The 19172-nt window shown below is 50.5% G+C and overlaps 5 protein-coding genes across 5 annotated transcripts; 3 read left to right on the top strand and 2 right to left on the bottom strand.

Annotated features, from left to right (window-relative positions):
* Window positions 1–23: 23 nt before the first annotated feature.
* On the top strand, window positions 24–3192 carry B0J16DRAFT_284498 (uncharacterized protein). The gene is made up of 5 exons (XM_046124023.1): window positions 24–369; window positions 428–1624; window positions 1676–1792; window positions 1848–2645; window positions 2703–3192. Exons 1-5 carry the CDS (start codon window positions 226–228, stop codon window positions 2832–2834), a joined length of 2388 nt encoding a protein of 795 aa, XP_045984560.1. The 5' UTR covers window positions 24–225; the 3' UTR covers window positions 2835–3192.
* Window positions 2842–5274, bottom strand: B0J16DRAFT_354779 (P-loop containing nucleoside triphosphate hydrolase protein; the record flags this gene model as incomplete). The annotated part of the gene is made up of 3 exons (XM_046129391.1): window positions 2842–2865; window positions 3720–5050; window positions 5109–5274. The coding sequence occupies 3 exons, from the start codon at window positions 5272–5274 to the stop codon at window positions 2842–2844; spliced, it is 1521 nt and encodes a 506-aa protein (XP_045984559.1).
* A 2073-nt stretch (window positions 5275–7347) lies between these two features.
* Window positions 7348–13240, top strand: B0J16DRAFT_98575 (P-loop containing nucleoside triphosphate hydrolase protein). Its single transcript, XM_046134796.1, has 6 exons — window positions 7348–7457; window positions 7895–8319; window positions 8379–8405; window positions 8461–8542; window positions 8614–12871; window positions 12922–13240. The coding sequence occupies exons 1-6, from the start codon at window positions 7451–7453 to the stop codon at window positions 13052–13054; spliced, it is 4932 nt and encodes a 1643-aa protein (XP_045984558.1). The 5' UTR covers window positions 7348–7450; the 3' UTR covers window positions 13055–13240.
* Window positions 13241–13765: 525 nt separating this feature from the next.
* B0J16DRAFT_98562 (uncharacterized protein) lies at window positions 13766–15173 on the top strand. The gene is made up of 2 exons (XM_046134795.1): window positions 13766–13983; window positions 14042–15173. Exon 2 carries the CDS (start codon window positions 14055–14057, stop codon window positions 15117–15119), a length of 1065 nt encoding a protein of 354 aa, XP_045984557.1. The 5' UTR covers window positions 13766–13983; window positions 14042–14054; the 3' UTR covers window positions 15120–15173.
* Window positions 15173–19143, bottom strand: B0J16DRAFT_98559 (P-loop containing nucleoside triphosphate hydrolase protein). Its single transcript, XM_046134794.1, has 2 exons — window positions 18799–19143; window positions 15173–18739 (listed from the first exon to the last, which is right to left on the bottom strand). Exons 1-2 carry the CDS (start codon window positions 18913–18915, stop codon window positions 15227–15229), a joined length of 3630 nt encoding a protein of 1209 aa, XP_045984556.1. The 5' UTR covers window positions 18916–19143; the 3' UTR covers window positions 15173–15226.
* Between the last annotated feature and the right edge of the window lie 29 nt (window positions 19144–19172).

Genomic DNA, 19172 nt, shown 5'->3' with positions numbered 1-19172 from the left:
AGTAATCACGACACAATTGGAAACATCCTGTCGCGAAGGCCAACTGGTCCGTGCGCCAAAAAGTTGGTGGCGCCGAAATCGACTGAACCTCCGCGTCGCTTCAGTTTTAATACTTTCTTCAAGCCATCATCAGCCTTCTACCCGCACCTGAGTTCTTGATACGGGTCTTCAGCTGTAGGACTGTGTCGCGCATCTCTTCCACTTGTATCGCAAGACTTTTCTACGATGAATGGCTTCGGTCCTCCTTATGGCCAGCCGGCTCCGGTTTGGCAGGAGCACCATACACCCGATGGACGAGCCTATTACTACAACGCGACGACGAAGGTGACGCAATGGACGAAGCCAGAGGATATGATGAGTCCAGCCGAGGTTAGTCCTGACCTTTCTGAGAATGTATTGCTGGAAATGAGTTATTGACATAAAGCAGCGCGCTCTCGCGAACCAGCCATGGAAGGAGTACACTGCAGAGGGAGGACGGAAATATTGGTATAACACTGAGACAAAACAGAGCTCCTGGGAGATGCCTGATGTTTACAAAACAGCGCTCGGCGCAACAAGCAAGCCTGCTACTCCGGCTGCTGCGACTCCTTTCACGCCTCCTGCTAGCGGCGGTGGTTACTCCCAGACACCCTACGATCAGCATCGTGATCAGCGCGACACATATCCTGAATCTCGTCAAATTACATACGGAAACGATCCCAAAGTCCAGGCTTTTGTACCTGCCACAAACGATCCTGAATACGCGACCGCCGAAGAGGCCGAAGCCGCCTTTGCCAAGCTCCTTCGACGAAGTGGAGTTCAACCGGACTGGACTTGGGAACAGACAATTAGAGCCACTGCGCGGGATCCTCAGTTCCGTGCCATCAAAGATCCTAAGGATCGAAAGGCCGCTTTCGATAAGTATTGCCAGGATGTTGTGATCCAGGATAAGGAGCGAGCTAAAGAGAGGCTGGCCAAACTCCGTGCTGACTTTGAGACTATGCTCAAAAGGCATCCCGAGATCACTCATTATACCCGCTGGAAGACTGCGCGTCCCATCATAGAAGGCGAAACTATCTTCCGCTCTACCAACAACGAGGAGGAGCGCCGTCAGCTTTTCGCAGAGTACATCATCGGCCTGAAGAAGGCACACGCCGAACAGCAGACAACTCTCAGGAAGAACGCTATGGACGGACTCATTGATCTGCTTCCCAAGCTCAACCTAGAGCCTTACACTCGATGGGCTGATGCTCAAGGTATCATTTCATCTACCCCGCCTTTCCAAAATGACGAAAAGTACCAGGCTCTTACCAAGTTTGACATCTTGACTGCTTTCCAAAACCACATGAAGGCTCTGGAGCGCAGGTTCAATGACACGAAGCAAGAGGAGAAGAACAAGAAGTTTCGCAAGGAACGGAAGGCACGCGATGCTTTCAAATCACTTCTCAGCGAACTTCGCCGCAACGGTAACATCAATGCTGGAACAAAATGGAGCCAGATCGTTCCTTTGATCGAGAACGATGCCCGCTACACCGACGCCGTCGGCCAGAGTGGTTCGACCCCTCAAGAAATGTTCTGGGACGTCATTGAGGAGGAGGAACGTGGTCTGCGTGGACCCAGAAACGATGTTCTAGATGTTCTCGAAGTGAGATTGACCCACAACCATTTACATACATTCAATACTAACGATATACAGGACAAGCGGTTTGATCTCACACCTACAAGCAATTTTGAAGAGTTTCTCTCCATCATGAAGGATGACCGACGGACTGCTAACATTGAACCGGATATTCTCAAACTTGTTTTTGACCGAGTAAGTTGCCATGGCGGTTTTCTCCAACTGGTCACTGTGCTAACTATACTGCCAGCTTCGCGAGAAACGCTCATCCAGACGAGACGACGATCGACAGTCTGAGCGTCAACAACGAAGGGCCGTCGATGATTTGCGCGCGTATATGAAGCGTATGGAGCCTCCTATTGCCCTCAGTGATACGTACGACAAGGTACGACCTCGACTCTTGAAATCAGATGAGTTCCAGGCCATCGCATCTGAAGATGCTCGACGAAATGCGTTCGACAAGCACATCCGCCGTCTGCGAGAGAAGGACGATGAAGCGGACCGAAGCTACAGACGACGTGATCGTATGTCTAGCGAGAGAGACTTGCATCGCCGTGAGCGCGACCGATCCAGAGGTGAGCGATCTCATCGTAGTGGTGGGCGTGGTTCTCGACGAAGTCGCAGTCCGGAGCCAGATGCCTACGAAGCGGACCGACGCAAGGCTATCGCCGAGCGAGAGCGAAACCACCGAAAGTCCACAATGGCCGAAGGGCTTCTGGGGTCAGACCGGAGTCGCCTGTCGCCTCCGCCTCGTCGTGAGCGAGAACGAGACCGTGACCGGGAGCGCGAACGCGAGCGTGATCGTGATCGTGACAGGGAACGAGACCGAGACTATGATCGACCCTCCCGATCGCGCCGTGATGACGACAGCTACTATGAACGCGAACGAAGGGACCGGGAAGATGAGCGGGAGAGGTCCTATCGCCGCCGCATTGATCGTGGATCACACGAGGAACTCAACTATGGAGACGAGCGACCCTCCGGTTCCCGACGCCGTCGACCCGATGACGAAGACGACAGTGCTCCCCGCGATTCACGCGATGCCAAGGTACGGAAAATTGCCCAAAGGTTCTGATAATTCAACACGACTAACGAAATGATATAGAGGGTTAAGAGAGAGCGATCTCGAGAGCGAACGCCACCTCGTGCTGAAGAACGTCCTCGTAAGAAAACCCCACCTCCTGCAACTAAGGATGTTCATTCGGGAAGCGAGGAGGGCGAGATTGAGGAGGATTAGAGTATCTTCAGTTGATTGCTCTTTTTTCTAGCTTCGACTGAACAAGCAGCTGCACCCTTTCTCAGTACGTACCGGCATTGTCAACCCCTGGCAACGTCTGTCCGACGAGATGACTTGGGAGTATAGGCTTGCGGCTATCGGTCGCCATGACCGCCCAGTGCCGCAGCGGTGGAAACAGATGGCGACCGCCCTGCTACATATGCAGTTATTTGGCCAGTATGTGTGTTTTTCCCTTTCTCATTCTCGGTAGTCTAGGTCTGGTATTTGCGAACTGTACGAGACGGTATTGTTGGGGTTCGTCCTAGAGGGCGCGTAGATAATTTAGGTAGAAAAAATAAAGCAGCATACTTTAATATTAAAAGGCATTTCTTGAGCGATCCAGTTTGTCATGAACTACTTTAAACTAACTGACATCATGATCATCATGAAAATTGTTTCCCGCGAGGTAGGAAACGTTAGACGGCGGAGATCCTGCTAGATCCGTTGTCCCTCAATCTACGAAGCCATCCATGTTCGTTCTGCGATGATCTAGAGTCATAGGCCCTAAAAAACATCGAACAGAATCAACTGGAGTAACCCAAACATAACCAGACAAGTAACGCAATGGCTTCGTAGGACCAGACAACAGGGGATACTCTGCCGTCACCGTCGTTATTCGTCTGGATCGTCATCCTCGCCGGCGCTGCGGTCATCATCTATTCCCAAGGCCCACTGAATTCGCCGATTTTCATTTTGAACGCCACAAACGCCGCGAGATGCGCCATCGAGAGGAGGGGGAGTCTTGTTGTAGACGCCTTTAGCTCTGATCAGGGTTCTCCTCGAGGAAGAACTATACAAACATATTAGTTGGTGGTCATATAAATACAAATCAGTAAATAGACTTACGTAGTTGCCGCTCATCTTCTGTTCTTGATCAAGCTGAGAACCGTTCTTGTTGATACGGGGGCGGTAGTTGGTAGGGTCACGACGGAAAGTGACGTTAAGGTTCTTCAAGAAGGTGTTGCAGCCAGTAAGCAGGGACTCAGGCTTGTTGGCGTGAGCATCAATACCGGGCTGTCCGTCGAAGACAATGACTCGGTCGGCGAGGTAGGTGGCCATGATGAAATCGTGCTCGACAATGAATGCAGTCTTCTTGGAGTGCATGATGAATCGCTTGATGACTCGCGAAGCGATGATACGCTGCTCAGAATCGAGGTAGGCAGAAGGCTCGTCGATCAGGTAGATATCAGCGGGGATGCCGAGAGCAAGGACGATAGCAACACGTTGCAATTCACCACCGGACAGGTTCTTGACTTCCTGGTCAATGAAATCATCGAGCTTGAGGGGCTTAACAACGTCTGTCTGGAACTGAGGAGACAGGAAAGACTGCTTAATCTTCTTGAAGAACAACTGGCGAACAGTGCCATCGAACTTAGGGGTAATAGTCTGAGGCTTCATGCTGATTCGCATCTCGGGGACGTTCGCCTTGCTGTCGGGCTTGAGAGCTCCAGCCAAAAGTCGACAGAAAGTGGTCTTTCCAGTACCGTTCTCACCCATCATGACGATGATTTCGGAATCAGTGAAGTCACCGGCTTCGATGCTGAGCTTGAAGCCGCCCAAAGTCTTCTCCATCTTGGGGTACGTGAAAGCACGGGACTTGTCGATCGCGAACTCGTCAGTGGTCTCGGCGATTCTGAAAGTCAAGGACTCGTCACGGAATCGCAAGTTCTCGGTAGGGATGTGTCCGTCAAGGAAAATGTTGATACCCTCACGGACGGAGTAGGGAAGTGTGACAACACCATAAACGGCAGGCTTTCCGTAGAGAACACAAATGTAGTCGGAAAGGTAATCGAGGACTGACAGATCGTGCTCGACAACGATGATGTAGTCGTTATCGCGGAGGAGAGATCGGATGACCAAAGCAGCACTCAGACGCTGCTTGACATCGAGATACGAGGAAGGCTCGTCGAACATGTAAACATCGGCTTTCTGGACAGCAACAGTTCCGATAGCAAAACGCTGGAGTTCACCACCAGAGAGGAGGTTAATATCACGGTCCATGATGTGATTCAGCTCGAGGACATTGGCCATCTGTTCCATGTTACCGAGCGAGGCTCGGCTCTCGATGAGGTATCGGACACTCTTGTTGGGGCCTCGAACAGCCCTGGGGATCTGGTCCACATACTGAGGCTTGACCACGGCCTTGAGGTCGTCCTCCAGAAGCTTGGTGAAATAGTCTGTTTTAAAATTAGCATGCGTACGCCCACCTTAGATCTCGCATCGGGTAACACGTACTCTGAAGTTCGGAACCACGGAAGTGCTTGATAACATCCTCCCAGTCAGGGGGGTTATCGTGTCGGCCCAGGTTGGGTTTGAGCTTTCCACTCAGAATCTTGAGGGCAGTACTCTTTCCGATACCGTTGGTACCGACAAGTCCAAGCACCTGACCCGGTCGGGGCATGGGAAGACGGTGCAACTTGAAGCTGTTGGGGCCATATCGGTGGGTGACCTGGCTCTCAAGGTTGGTGGGCAAGTTGATGATATTGATCGCATCGAAGGGGCAGCGCTTAGGGCAGATACCACAACCGATACAGAGCTGCTCGGAGATGAAGGCCAGCTTGGACTCGGGCTGAACCTCGATACAGAGCTTTCCGCTACGGACGACGGGGCACGACTTCTTGCACTCTTGACGACATTTTCGCGGACGACACTAAAAGGAGGGGTTAGAAAATGTTTGGCGGACGGCGGGGCAAAACTTGATGCTGATGGTGACGATCACACACCTTGTCGCTGTTGACGATGGCAATACTAGTGAGAACCCGTTAGTATATGTTTCTCTTGTCTGTCTCTCTATAATTTCCTCGGATCGCATAGACATACCGCGTGAGTTTGTCGGACATTTTCGCGATTGTACGGCAAGCGCTGCTTCAGTGACGATTTTTGGTGGGGGTAAATTTGTGTGGGAAGAAAGGCAAAGGACCTAGGACAAAAGTCGACGACCGAGTATCTCACGCGCACAAGATACGATAACTCGCGGGCTCTCGTCGAAGCTCTTTTTGATGAGAGGAACGAAACACGGTGAGAAGAAAACGAGGGGAAGAAACCAAGGTAAAAAGAAGTTCCAAGGTTAGGTAGACGGCCTAGGTTGTTTGGATTGTGTGGATGGTAATCCAATTTTCAGGCCCTGTCATTAGTAGGTTTGGCGGGGCTGTGGATCGCTGAACTTGGAGGTACTGTAGGTACCTGTTATGTACGTGCCCGTTGGGTCTTTTGCATGACGTTAGTGATGCGTTACCTTAGAACCTACGAACGCCTAAACACTGTTCGTCATCCTACGAGTTCAGGCTGACAAGATATACTGTTGACCAGAATTTATGGCCGCTGTTGCATTAACTGTAGGTGCCCACTCACTACTACTATCAGTGGAGGATGGTTCGTTAGTGCTAGCTTATTGAGTAAAGCTGATCTGCCAATTCAACGGCTACACAGCCCATGTGGAGGAGTCATAACGATTGCTGTAAGAGTCTGTTATTGATCGAGTCACACTGGCTTGGTGTCTTGGATAAAGGGTGTTTTTAATCGTCTATCCTTGATCGATATACAGGCACATCTTGACATAGTCCACATAGAAAAAGAAGAAGAAAAGCACTGAAGGGTCGGGTAAAATTTGGGGATTCATAGCATTGTGGTACAATACAGTATCAAGCTTGGATTTGGGCTGGGACTATAAGCTCAAGGTTATGCAGGTCATCTAAATATTACAGTATTATTACCTTTAGTCACGTGATTGTCGAGTAGCACCTTAAATAAAATACCTACAGAACGGCTGTCTTCAATTGATGTACACAGCAGAGTTTCCACAACGCAATGTTCAAACAGATCCATGGTAACAGGATTTTTAGTATCTTTCTCACGCGGGTAGGTAGCCCCGCAAAACGCGCTTCTTCGTACTGGCAGCAAGTATACCAGGTCGGTAGGCACCTAGCAGCGTGTTTAGCAGCTTAATAAACAATTGAGGAACAGAAATACTCAATCAAGAATTGAGAAGTACCAACTCATTGACAAAATAGGTAGTCGTGTAACCATTGGATTTTTGGTGCGCCCAAGAAATAGTCACAAAGATTGAAGAATTTCCACAGCCAACGACAGAATGACAATGGAAGGAAAGAAAGTCTATTCGCATTTAGGGTAACATTCTTGATACTCTACGTTCATTGGCTGGCTACAAAAATATGTCAAAAGCATACCTGTAGGTGTATGTACTAAGGTTGAGAGTATGCAGGACTCCAACCTCAAATAGCAAGTCGGAACTCATAAAAACTTGAACAAAAGAGATGCAGTTCATCACAGAGGAAAATCGAGCTTGACATTCCTGAATTCAGAGCAGCGTACCGTAGAAGACTTTTGTCCAGTACGTCCGCCTCTGGATGTTAGTGCCATGCATTATCACGTGACTACACTCCACCTCTCACTGCTCTACCCCGTGCAATCAATCCAAATCTTCAGGTTCCTGCCTCTCCACCAAATTGATTCTCCCGTCCCTACCCACGTCACCGGGCCCCCGACAGCCCCAAACGTATCCCGACAGGCTCACGATATTATCTACATGTTGCCTGCCATCTGTGGACTATACTTTAATGACTTGTAAGTTTACCCTGCCCTTCCTGCCCCTTTCGGTCTCTACCGCGGTTCTGGCTTGCTGGCCTGTCGCCTATCGTCGATCCCGCCTCGGCCTTGACCATGCCCATCGCGATATTGCCTTTATAAGAGCTTTATATATGGCATATCGCGATGCAAGTTGATGAATTCGATGCTTCAAGGTCAGCTAGATGCGTCTGCGACCCTTAACAGTGTCTCCGAGCTGTCTCGCCCTTTCAATCGCGACTTGGAGGTTTTCCATCAGCCTTGCCATCGAGAACTTACACGGCATGCGACAAGTGACCAATCTCTACTGTTCTTCCTATATCTTGACCTTTCTGGCGTCGCTCCTGGGTCGCCAGAATCGCGTCGTTCCAATAATGCCTCAACCGCACACGTCAGACCAGGCCATCAGCTAATATTGTCGCGTCTTCAGTAGGTAGTCTGCTTCATCACCAACATGATGTCCACCCCTACTTTGGGGGGTCCTTCCAACGGACACTTATCTCCTGGCGATGAAATCAGCATGTCTTTCGATACAGGAGACCACCTAACCGATAGCGATTCTCACGATGCCCCCAATCATATGTTCGATCAACCATCACCAGCTTCCTCAGACAATGCGAACCACGACTCAAATATGGTCCAAGATGACACACACATGTCGGCGAGCGAGCAGTCAAGTGAGGACAATGCATCTGATGACGGCGACTTTGATATGGAGGAAAGCATCATATCTCAGAACGAGGACGTGGGAGAAGATCACGCCAGCTCTACCGACTCAAATCGAACCTCTAAGCGCAAAGCTCCTGTCGAGGAAGAAGATTACATCAAAGCCAATCCAGAGCTGTATGGACTGAGAAGAAGTGTGCGTCATGAAAATTTTTCACTCAACTTCTGTCTTCCTGCTTGCTGACTATAGTGTAGACACGACCTCGAGAACAACGAAAAATTGTAGGTCATCGTCAAGAAACGACACTTGGATGCATCATTAACCCGATCCCCATAGGTCGAATCCGATGACTCGGACTCAGAACCACCTGTCAACCGCCGTACAGTCAAACGACGACGTGTCGAGACCTCACGTCCTTGTAAGTTATCAAACCACCCTCGCTTTGGCCGAGGCCAACTCGCCTGCTATTGTCTAACCTGTCCGCTGCAGCCTCCAAGATTGGCACACCAACGTTACGGGCCTCGACGGCCGACTCCGACTCCGACTCAGACAACTATGGCGGTGCCCGTGCAAAGAGCCTCCAGAAAAAGGCTCGAATGCAACGCGAGGCACAGCCGGCTCTCGCTCTTGCTGAAAAGCGCTGGTCAAGTCGTCGAGCTGCACAGGTACAACAAGGTGCTTATGAAGAAAGCGACGTGGACGATGACGAAGAAGAAGATGATGAACTCGCCCTCGCCTCCTACACCGTCGATTATGTGGACGACTCTCCATACATAGAAAAAGTTGTCCGACATCGTCTAAAAGACGGCCTGGAACTGTCTTACAACTCGACAAAGAACGACTTTGAGTACTTCATTAAGTGGCAAGGCAAATCACACTTGCATGATACATGGGAGACATTCGACGACATTCGTGGCTACCGCGGATTTCGCAAAGTCGAAAATTACTTTAAGAAGTTTGTCGACTACGAACTAGCTATCCGCTTTGGTACCGATATCCCTCCCGAGACCAAAGAGCAGTTCTTCCTAGACCGCGAGCGAGATGAGGAGGCATACGAGGACTACACAAAGGTTGAACGTGTCGTGGCTGTACGAGATGGTGAAGATGAGACCGAGTACCTTGTCAAATGGAAAGGCCTCACCTACGAAGAGTGCACATGGGAGGTCGCGTCAGACATCAGCGACGCGTTCCAAGATCAAATTGACCAATATCTTGATCGAGCATCACGCTCCTGGCAGTCAGACCGCAAGGAGACAAACCCTGATACGCGATCACGTATGGTGAAACTCGAAGAACAGCCAGATTTCATCCAAGGCGGCGAGCTTCGCAACTTCCAGCTGAGGGGCCTTAACTTCCTCTGCCTCAACTGGACGAAAGGCAACAATGTCATTCTCGCAGATGAGATGGGTCTTGGAAAAACAGTCCAGACCGTATCATTCCTGAGTTGGTTGCGCAATGCTCGTCATCAAGAAGGACCGTCCCTCGTGGTTGCGCCTCTCAGTGTTATTCCCGCTTGGTGTGATACCTTTAACCATTGGTCCCCGGACCTTAATTACGTTGTCTATCTGGGACCTGAGGATGCTCGAAACATCATTCGCGAGCATGAGCTACTTGTGGATGGAAACCCCAAGAAGCCCAAATTCAACATCCTAGTCACATCGTATGAGTTTATCCTCCAAGACTGGCAATTCTTACAGTCCATCAAATGGCAAACCCTTGCTGTTGATGAGGCGCATCGACTCAAGAACCGCGAGTCGCAACTATACAACCGGCTGGTGAGCTTCGGCATCCCTTGCAAAGTCCTGATTACAGGCACACCTATTCAAAACAATCTGGCCGAGTTATCTGCGTTACTCGACTTCCTGAACCCTGGTAAGGTCGACATCGACGAAGATCTTGATTCTTTGTCAGCCAATGATGCACAGGAAAAGCTCCAGCAGCTGCACAAGGCCATTGCACCATACATTCTCCGGAGAACCAAAGAAACTGTTGAATCAGACCTGCCACCAAAGACAGAGAAAATCATTCGTGTTGAGCTTTCAGATGTACAGCTGGACTACTACAAGAACATCTTGACCCGTAACTACACAGCCCTTTGTGATGCTACGAATGGCCACAAAAACTCTCTTCTCAACATCATGATGGAGTTGAAAAAGATCAGCAACCATCCGTATATGTTTCCAGGTGCCGAGGAGAAGGTACTGGCCGGCAGCGTGCGTCGAGAAGACCAGATCAAGGGCTTGATTGCGAGCAGTGGAAAGATGATGTTGCTTGACCAGCTTCTATCAAAGCTGAACAAGGATGGCCATCGAGTTCTGATCTTCAGCCAGATGGTCAAGATGCTCGACATCCTCGGAGATTACTGCTCCTTGCGAGGCTATAAATTTCAAAGACTAGATGGTACCATTGCAGCGGGTCCCCGACGCATGGCTATCAATCATTTCAACGCCGAGGATAGCGATGATTTCTGCTTCCTTCTCTCCACTCGAGCAGGTGGTCTTGGAATCAATTTGATGACAGCAGATACTGTCATCATTTTCGATTCCGATTGGAATCCCCAGGCGGATTTGCAGGCAATGGCTCGTGCACATCGTATAGGCCAGAAGCGGCCTGTCAATATCTATCGTCTGGTATCCAAGGAGACTGTCGAGGAAGAAGTTCTAGAGCGAGCTCGCAACAAGCTTCTCCTTGAGTATCTAACCATCCAGGCTGGTGTTACTGACGACGGCAAAGCGGCATTCAAGGAGGAATTAAACAAGAAGGGCCTAAGAGTCGAGGGCCCCTCGTCCTCGGAAGATATTCAAATGGTTCTTAAAATGCGCTCGTCCAAAATGTTTGAGCAGAGCGGCAATCAAGAACGTCTTGAACAGCTTGACATTGACTCCATTCTCGAAAACGCCGAAATCACCAAGACCAAGGTGGACGACAAGATCAATCTTAGTACCGGTGGCATTGACTGGGACAACTTCATGCAGATCACCGACGTCAAGGTTGATGACATCAACCTTGATTGGGATCAGATTATCCCCGCTGATAAGCTCGCCGAGATCAAGGCTGAAGAAGAAAAGAAGCAGCATGAGGCCTACGTTGCTAAGGTTGCTGCTGAAAGCGCACCGCGAAGGGCAACGATCAAGAATCGCCACAACGAGAATGATCGTGCCGACCGTCTCAAGAAGCGCCAAAAGGAACAGCGAGACAAGGAGGAAGACGATCAACGAACCTTGCTTGCCGACCCCAAGCGTCCTTTGACCGACAAGGAGCAACGCAGTCTTATTAAGGCCTATTTCCGGTATGGTTCTATGGATGATCGTGGCAATGAAATTATCAAAGATGCCAAACTCAAAGAGAGAGATCAAGACTATGTCAAGTCTGTCCTCGATGAGTTTATCAAGGCAGCCAAGGAAGCCGTTGACGAGAACTACGCTCAGATGATGGAAGAGGAGAAGAGGCTTGGAAAGACTCTTACAAAGAAGGATCGCAAGGCAGTTCTGATTGACTTTGCGGACTTGAAGAAGGTGAACGCTGAAACTGCTATCGAACGACCCAAACAGCTTCAGCTTCTTCGACAGGCTATCCATAGCCACAGTGACTGGCACTCTTTTCGCCTTCCTGACGCGACAAAGGCCGCTAACTATTCATGTGCTTGGGGCGCTAAAGAAGATGCTATGCTTCTGGTTGGCATCGACAGACACGGCTTTGGTGCCTGGCCACAGATTCGCGATGATCCTGACTTGGATATGGCTGACAAGCTCTTCCTTGAAGAACATCGCGTTGAGAAGAAGGAAGAACGCAGCAAGGGCAATGATAAGATGAAGGCCCCTGGTGCAGTGCACCTTGTTCGTCGCTCAGAGTATCTGCTCTCTGTCCTGCAAGCGAAGCATTCCAATGACCGAGGCGTGCAACGAGCGGTGGAGAACCATCATAGGAACAACAAAAAGTCACTTGCTAATGGTCATCGTGGAAGTGCCACGGCATCCCCGGCTCCCCACAATGGAAAGAAGCATCGTGATCGTGACAGAGAACATCTTCATGGGGATCTTCACCGATCCCGTAGCCATGCTGACGAGCGTGGCACTCCACGACCCGACTACAAGCGCAAACACCTATCACACGAAGATAGTCGAAGCCCTAAACACCGGCGTCTCGAGGAGCATCGTCGCTCCAGCAAACATGGAGAGGACAGAGATAGATCGGAGAAGCGTCGATACCGTGATGATGAGGACCGTCGTGATGAACGTCGCGACGACCGACGGCATGACAAGCATCGTCTTAGCTACAACCATCGTGAGGACCGACGTGATGACCGACGTGATGATCGACGTGACGACCGACGTGACGACCGACGTGACGACCGTCGTGATGAACGTCGTGACGAGCGCAGAGATGAGCGCAGGGACGACCGTCGCCATGACCGCCACCGCGAAGATCGTGAGCGTGAGCGCGAACGGGCTCAGGACTCATACCCACAGGACGAGCGCCGAGCTAAAGCTCTTCGTCGGCTAGATGAGCTTCGCCGAGTTGGCGATAACAAAGATCAACGAGCCCAGGACAACGATGCGATGATATGGTTCCTACTGAAACCTGTCCGCGAAAACTTCGAGAAAATCCTTTCTACAACCAAGGACAAGGTTAAGTCTAGCAAAGAGCGGGCAAGCATTTTCGGGGCGGAGTTGGTCGTTATCGGCACCTTTCTCGACGAAAAGTTAGCGGCCACTGCTGCCGATGAGGGCCTCAAGAGTAATTTCTGGTAAGTTTTATCTTTCGACATGTAATCGGATTATGCTAACCTGGCTACAGGGACTTTTTGGCAGCCCTTTGGCCTGTGGATGATACAAGCAAGAGCGTCACTGGAAAACGACTGAGCAACATGTATCGCACTCTTCATGCCCGAGAAAAGGATTCTGGCTCGGCCAAGACCAACGGTGCATAATTACCCCGAGAAATGCAACGAGCGATTCTCGACAACAAACACACCACCAACCTGTTACGCACAGATATATCTGAATTTTTGTTTTTTTGTTCGTGACGACTTTAGCATCTTTTATTTTCCCGCATAGGATCGGCGTTTGGTTGTGCATACCTCAATGAACAGGGCTAGTACGATGTTGCCCTTTGCTAGGTGTGGAGTGGTTCAGATCATACCCGGATTGCATGATATAGGACTTGTCATAGGCGGAGTTGTGTCGTCTCGCTTTGGCTATTGCCAAGATTATACACCGGAGGACATGTCTTGATGCATTTGAGGAGGATGAGCGTTGCGTCCCTTTATTGAAGCGAACTTGTTACCAAGGACTCGACTTGATGCTGGTTAGTTGGTCAAAGACACCCGGGGCAGATGCCAATGTAACAAACACTTCAGAGAAGAGACCTTGGTTGTTAGATGATTATTTTCTTCATGAATGGCAAAAAAGAGCAATGATAGTCAAGCAGCGGCTTAGGCTTGGACTGATAGAAGCTTTATATTATACAGAAGAATAATTAACGACGTCCTTTGATACACTGTGACATAGCCTTGCTTTCTATGCGTTTAAAGTAATTATATCAGGATTATGATTGTCAAGCAATGGATGGGAACATGGTTGTTTTTATGCTGTAATTCAGGAATTCCCCTCAAATACTAGACGTATAATAGAATTCTGAATATTGGCATGACCTTAAATCTGTCAAGGCTGGGCTTTTGCGATGCCCTCAAAGAAGCTGTTGAAGCTTTGCCTGTACCTATTCGATGTCCATCAATTGCCACAAGCTGTGGATCCATCTGTCATCTGCACGAAGGAACTCCGCCTCGACCATCCACCTCAATAATCTGATCATGTCAAAAGCACTCAACAACAACCACATATAATCAAACATAAAAATGTAAGTGCTACCCACAGGCTTTAACTGAACTAAACATTCTCATTGACACGGCCTAAAGAATCCCTAGACTTATGATGGCTTCTTACGCTCGTGAACGTCAAATCGCAGAGCTCGCCGTCTTGCGGGCCTCAATCCTTACAAAGAGGGTACAATCAAGCGTCAGTGGAATCTCAAAAGCCGACGACTCACCAGTCACTGCTGCCGATTTCGCCGCTCAGGCGGTCCTTATCAGTGCTCTTCGAAAGGCTTTCCCTGGTGACGCCTTTGTTGGCGAAGAAGACTCCAGCGCCCTGAGAGAAGATGACGCTTTGAAGCAGCGTGTGTGGGAATTGGCCTCCAACGCCCATCTGGAGAACCCAGATGATGAAGCCCTACTCGCAAGCCCTCAAGATATTGATGAACTTCTCGAGGTAATTGACCTTGGAGGTCGTGGCCAGGGTGGTAGAAAGGGGCGCTTCTGGGTCATGGATCCCATTGATGGAACTGCAACTTTCCTCAAAGGCGAGCAGTATGCTGTGTCCCTGGCTTTGGTAGAGGATGGCCAAGAGGTTGTCGGTGTTCTAGGCTGCGCAAATCTGAAGCCAGTAGATGGGAAGGTTGCAGAGTCAACCGTTGATAAGGATGGCTTAGGTATCATGCTCACCGCAGTTCGTGGACAGGGCGCAACGGTTCGCAAGATGGAATTTAACGGCCTCCAGCCTGCCCAGCCTCTTGACAGTATCTCCAAAGCGTCGAGCCTTGCTGACGCCCAAATCATCAACTACTCCAGCGGCTCAACCTCACGCCACGATCTCATCACCAAGCTTGCCAACTCATTCGGTGCCAAATTCCCCAACATCGAGCTATACTCGTCTCACATTCGTTACGCAGCGCTTCTCATTGGCGGTGGTGACTTTCAACTTCGTGTGCCTTCGTCTAGCGATGTGCACATGTGGATTTGGGATCATGCTGGCGCCCAGCTGATCCTGACCGAGGCGGGCGGTAAAGTGACCGATCTCGATGGTAAGGAAATGGATTTTGGAGCTGGACGGGACTTGAAGCAGAGCAACAACGGCCTGCTTGCAGCGAGAGAGGGGATCCACAAAGCGGTTCTAGAGGGTATGGGCAAGCTTCTGACTGACGATGCATCTCGTTGAGTATATGCTAGATGATGGAGAACTACCTACAGAGCTAAAACCTAACATTATTAACCAATAGGTTGTGATATCTATATCCAATCTTCGACATGTGCCAAAAGCGTATCTTACATCAAACTACTCCTTCCTCCAATCTCCATGCTTCCTTGTCCATCCTTCATCTGTCCGCTTCTGCCCACGACAAACTCTGTATAAATCCTCTGCAGTCTCGTCTTCTCCTCGGAACTGATACTCGCTCTTGTGTTGTCCAGCGCCTTGATGAGATGATCCCACTCAATGACCACCTCTCTCTGCTCGCTAGTCTGCGCTTTGGCATCAACGTTGCCTGCAGGAATGCAGTGTACTTGCTTTGACTTCTTGCGAGCTATCTTGATTTCCTCGAGCTTTGCGAGGATTGATGCGTTCTCGATGAGGGCAGCTGATTTGCTCTTTGGAGTGGCTTCCATAAGTGGCTTAACTTTATCGCCGTAGCGGAACTGCACAAAGCTCGGTGTAGAGTTGGACTTGGCGTTGGTACCGTTGGTTCGCTTCGAAGTGACTGCAGCTCCGTCTACGTCCAAGACATCATGGATAGCCTCCAGTTGAGCGTTGGATACAAGGGCCTGTAGATCAGCACCCGAGAATCCTTCGGTTCGACGAGCGATGTCGGTAAGGGGCCCATCAGTATCGGTCAATTCATCTGAGAGCCTGACCTTCTGGAAAAGTGCCTTGATGATATCGACTCGATCTTCCAAAGCAGGCATATCGCACAGAAGAGACTTGTCTAGCCGACCAGGACGAAGCAGAGCGGGATCAATCAGATCAGGCCGAGATGTGGCTGCCAGCACATAGACACCTGATAGACCTTCGGCACCGTCCATTTGTGTTAGAAGCTGGTTAACCACCCGGTCTGTGACGCCTGTAGAGTCATGTCCTCTCTTGGGCGCAATGGAGTCGAACTCGTCAAAAAACAGCACACATGGCCTCGCAGCTTGAGCTCTGTCAAACAAGTCTCGGACACTCTTTTCAGACGCACCAATATACTTGTTTAGAATCTCGGGACCCTTGACACTGATAAAGTTGAGACCACACTCGCCGGCAACCGCGCTGGCAAGAAGAGTCTTACCGCAACCGGGATATCCATAAAGAAGAAGACCCGACCGGAGACGCAAAGGGCATTGGGCGAAGATTGGTGCGTACTTGGTAGGATATTGTAGCGTCTCCAGAAGTACCTGTCGCGTTTCTTGTAGACCTCCTATGGACTTGAAGCTCGTTGATGAGCTCTGCAATGTCACATTTCTCAACGAGGCGGGAGTAAAGCCCTTGAGAGCCTTGTCGAAGTCAGCACGGGCGAAATGAATGGCACCTGTCGAGTCCGGTGATTCAGCGATGGCTCGAATGATAGCTTCGTTTCGCGCACGGGATACCAGCACGCTGATGTCGCCAGGCATGTAGCCGTCGGTAGAGCCTGAAATATCCAGGAAATCAAGATCCGCGTCCAGAACGAAACCGCTTGTCTTTGCTTGGCGATCTTCCTTGCTCGTGTGGCTGTTACCATCCATCCACGCACCACTATCTCCTCCAGTCATGCTGCTGTCAGCAGTTTGGGGTCGGCTTCCATCGCTGAACTGTGCCTGGGCTTCATCGGCAGTCATGGCATCCTGCATAACGATCGACTCCATGACTCGGCGCCTTGCCTCCTTGTCAGGTGCCTTGAGCTCTACGATCTCGCGCACTACGTGGCCACTGACCACGACCCCGTTGATAGACTCTTTGCCTTCAGCTGTCGCCAAAAGCACAACGCCACTATCCCGGGTACAATATTGTCTCACAATTGAGCAAAGGATCTCACCCACTTGCCTGCTCCTGCCATTATCGTTTCCAACCTGGAGTTCTGTCTCTACAGGGCAAAGCTTATCCAGATCGTCAAGGACAACTACAGCCTTCCCGTTCAACCGTGCGCCCCAACTGGCAGAGGCGAACAAGCGATTGAGTGTTTCTTTTATCGTCGAAATCCTCGTCTCATCGTTGACAAGCTTTCGACAGGGATAATAGAGCGTATGGAACAATGATTCTTGTCGAAGCTTTTGGGCTAAGTGCTTAGCAATAGAAGACTTTCCCGAACCCATGCCTCCTGTGAGAAGAACTGAAGATAGATGCATCAAGTTGGACTGTAAGTTGCTCAACAGAGAGTCAATTCCGACAAGGAGCGAATCGTGAGTCGGCTGTCGCTCAAAGCCATCAGGCTCAGACATCCAGGATGGCCGAGTTGTGGGTGGCTGAAAATCAATAGGCAGTTTGGAATCGAGCCCAAGCAGCCAATTTGTTGCCTCCTTGCTCTCCTGGAAGTCTGCACCGTAAGTGAACTTAACAATACCACCTTCCCACCCCTGAGGAGCCTCAAGACCGTCGTATAAGCCTATAACAGACCCGTCTGTCACCGGGCCCTGGAGGAGCCCATTGGTATCCCTAGAACCATCGTAAATCTGACGGAATCGTTTCGCAGCTTCTTCTTTCTCGGCTTTGGACTCTCCACCAAAACGGAGGCCTTCAACCGTCTTTGCACTCGTGGCGAAAGGGAAGACCTTGATGCTTTGGACTGTCCCCTTGGAAAGTTGTTGCTGTGCAGCTTGGAGCTTCACGATACCGCCAACCATACCAGTGCAGCCGAGAGTCGCACAGAGGGGAGATGAGAGAGCCACCGTCTGGCTATTAGGAGGGTCGATCCACGACCGGAGGTGTGCGATCACCTTTGTGGCTGCAGTCATACCAGTAGGAACACCGCCTTCTTCTGGCAGAGGTTGCTGCAGCCCAGCTGGTCTGATGACATCGACCGTAACGTAGTTCACTCCTTTCAAGGCTTCTCCAGAAAGAAGATCATGATCAACCCATACACTAAAATCCTGCGGGAGTGGTCCTTCGTCAAACCATTCTTCGCATGACGCTCGATCGAGACCGCGCAGGAAAATGGCCGACCGTCGCTCTTCTTTTGCGCTTCGACGCCGCACCGTACTTGTGGCGCTTCTCTTGGACTTTGAGGTGCTGGCCACACTTCTATGATCGCCAGAGTTGAGTGAGCTCTTCTGCCTCGTTTTTGGTGCGACAATCACCTCGGCGTCGGGGGATATCTTCGCAAAGGGTAGGTCTGCAGGAGGCGCAGGGTCCAGTGAGATGACCTTGATATTCGCTGTCGAGGTCGGGGATAGGTGTAGCGTTAATGCGTGGGGCGCAATAGGATTGTCGCCGACTTTGTATGAGGGGTTCGGCAACGCTCGGATCTGGGACAGGAGATTTAGCTCGAGGAAAGTCGCGTGCAACTCAATGATCTCCCAGTCCTCTGGCGTGAGAGGTTCAATGTTAATTGTATGCGCCATCGGGGGATCGAGATGGATGGTGGCCATGATCTTCTGTCCTTCTGACAGTCCCAGGGTCTTTGCTAACGTGGCATCGAGCTCAACAAGCTGAACCTCCTGATCGCGAGATGCCCTCGAGCCATTGAGTCCATCGCGCGTAGCAGGCGGAGCTGTTCTTCTCTTGCTTGGCATTCCCGTCCATCCTACAAATATGGAGCGCTGCTGCGAGCCTGGCCCGGTTGACGAGGCATCTCGGTAGCTGAGTTCGACGATAACATTTTGCGCAGGCTAGGAGTCGCATATCAGCTAATTGCGGTGACGGATTGAGAAACAAGGCAATCCCTTACAGTGTTGACATTGACTAATAGTGAGACCAGCGACGACGGGAGGTTGACCAAGCAGCTCTTGAGGTGACTTAGGGAGATCTCGCCGGATACTGATTGCGCGTTTCTTTTGGGGGGCATGATGAGCTGAACAGATGATTACCTAGACTCTTAGGTTTGAATAAGTCTTAGCTCTCTTGTAGAGATATAGCAAGAAGCTGGCGGGTGCCGAAAGAATTCCGATCTCAACTCCGTTTCTCATCCCGCAGCCGAGGTATCTACACGTGCTCGGGATCCTCGCCGTACCTACCTACGGTATCCGTACTTATCGCCTAACCTTACCTGCCCTTCCCCAGCTTTCCGCCCTCCTACCTAGGTACCTAGCTGAGCTTTATGGT

Source organism: Fusarium flagelliforme, assembly GCF_020744385.1.
Source record: "Fusarium flagelliforme strain FIESC 12 MPI-CAGE-AA-0113 chromosome Unknown B0J16scaffold_3, whole genome shotgun sequence".
Taxonomy (NCBI): domain Eukaryota; kingdom Fungi; phylum Ascomycota; class Sordariomycetes; order Hypocreales; family Nectriaceae; genus Fusarium; species Fusarium flagelliforme.
Note: the sequence above shows the minus strand (reverse complement) of the source record. Positions and strands in the feature narration are given on the sequence as shown.